The sequence below is a fragment of the Euprymna scolopes genome, chromosome 45 (assembly GCF_053919585.1).
Source record: "Euprymna scolopes isolate OS-2025 chromosome 45, ASM5391958v1, whole genome shotgun sequence".
NCBI lineage: Eukaryota > Metazoa > Mollusca > Cephalopoda > Sepiida > Sepiolidae > Euprymna > Euprymna scolopes.
In genome coordinates, this window is record NC_136526.1 from 27,551,389 (window position 1) to 27,552,957 (window position 1,569).

The 1,569-nt window shown below is 26.6% G+C and overlaps 1 protein-coding gene across 1 annotated transcript; it reads right to left on the reverse strand.

The window, feature by feature from the left end:
- Positions 1-842: 842 nt before the first annotated feature.
- On the reverse strand, positions 843-1,343 carry LOC145269065 (uncharacterized). Its single transcript, XM_080124668.1, has one exon. The coding sequence runs from the start codon at positions 1,341-1,343 to the stop codon at positions 843-845; it is 501 nt and encodes a 166-aa protein (XP_079980794.1).
- Positions 1,344-1,569: the final 226 nt, after the last annotated feature.

A 1,569-nucleotide genomic window follows, 5' to 3' on the forward strand; every position in this document is an offset into this window, starting at 1 on the left:
TTCTTCTTATTATTATTATTTATTATTATTTATTATTAATGTTTATTATTATTCTTATTTATTATTATTATTTATTATTATCATTATTATTTATTATTATTTATTATTATTATTTTTTATTGTTTTTTATTATTTATTATTATTTATTATTTATTATTATTATTTATTATTATTATTGTTTATTATTATTATTATTTATTATTATTATTTATTATTATTATTATTTATTATTATTATTATTATTTATTATTATTTTTTATTATTATTATTATTTATTATTATTATTATTTATTATTATTATTTCTTCTTATTATTATTATTTATTATTATTTATTATTAATGTTTATTATTATTATTTTTTATTATTATTTTTTATTATTATTATTATTTTTTATTGTTATTTATTATTTATTATTATTTATTATTTATTATTATTTATTATTATTATTTATTTATTATTATTATTATTATTATTTTTTATTATTATTATTTATTATTATTATTTAATCTTATTATTTATTATTATTATTTATTATTATTATTATTATTATTATTATTATTATTTCTTATTAATATTTATTATTTATTATTATTTATTATTTATTATCAGATCGTCCAGATTTCTTAACCAACCTCTAATTATGGCTTCTCGGAACCTGAAAAAATCTGGTGAAGGGTTGTTAACTTCTAATCTTTACAAAGACATTCTTGTTGTTGGTTACCTTCGTCATTAACCAAGTCAATACAATTTGTGAGTCAACGGCCAGATTCAATTCCACAGTTTTCATTCTTCCATAGATCTCCAATATCTAACCAATGCACTTTATAGCGAGGAAGGCAGCTCACAGTTCGAGGGTTGGCAGAGTCTTTGTCTTTACTGGCGCAACCTTAGCCTTGGCGAAGAGCAACGAACTCACCCCTCCTTGGATGACATAAATGGTAAATCCATAGGCCTTTCTTGACGCACCCGAAAAGATGCATAAAGAGGCATCTTCATTTTCATTAAACGTTCTTCTTTTGAATGACAGTGAGTGCAGCTGAGACAGTTCATAAGAAAGAGATCTCCAAGCAGATTTCATTTCTTCAGGTAGTGTCTCATTCCAGTCCAAACCTGCCTTCCACATGTCTGCTACCAGAATTCGGCTCTGAATTGTGACTGGGAGACAAAGGGATAAGGGGTCAAATACTCCTGAAGCTGCAGAAAGTGTAAGTCTCTTTGTAGTCAGGTCAGGACTGCAAAATCTCTGAGCGATACTGATAGTGTCATTAGCGGGGTTGTATCTGTACCCTAAGACCTTTTCCCATGTGCAACCGTGGGAGGTTAGTGTTTCTTCAAGTAACATTGATTTCCGTAACTCGGAACAATTTGTGTTGCAAGAACGAAGTTCAAACCCGCCTCTTTGCAACCTTTTTCTCACTTGTTGGTAAGTGCTACACAATTCGCTCTTAATAAATAATCTTGTGGCCTCGGAAATTAAGGGTAATGATGATATTGCATCAACTGAGTTTATAGAAGAAGGAGGTTCCTTTTTCTGTCCATCCTGTTCTGTTCCTAATGATGGAACATCA

Excerpts from the sequence above, each read along its gene's own strand:
- LOC145269065 (XM_080124668.1), bottom strand. The coding sequence starts at position 1,343 with ATGTTACTTGAAGAAACACTAACCTCCCACGGTTGCACATGGGAAAAG.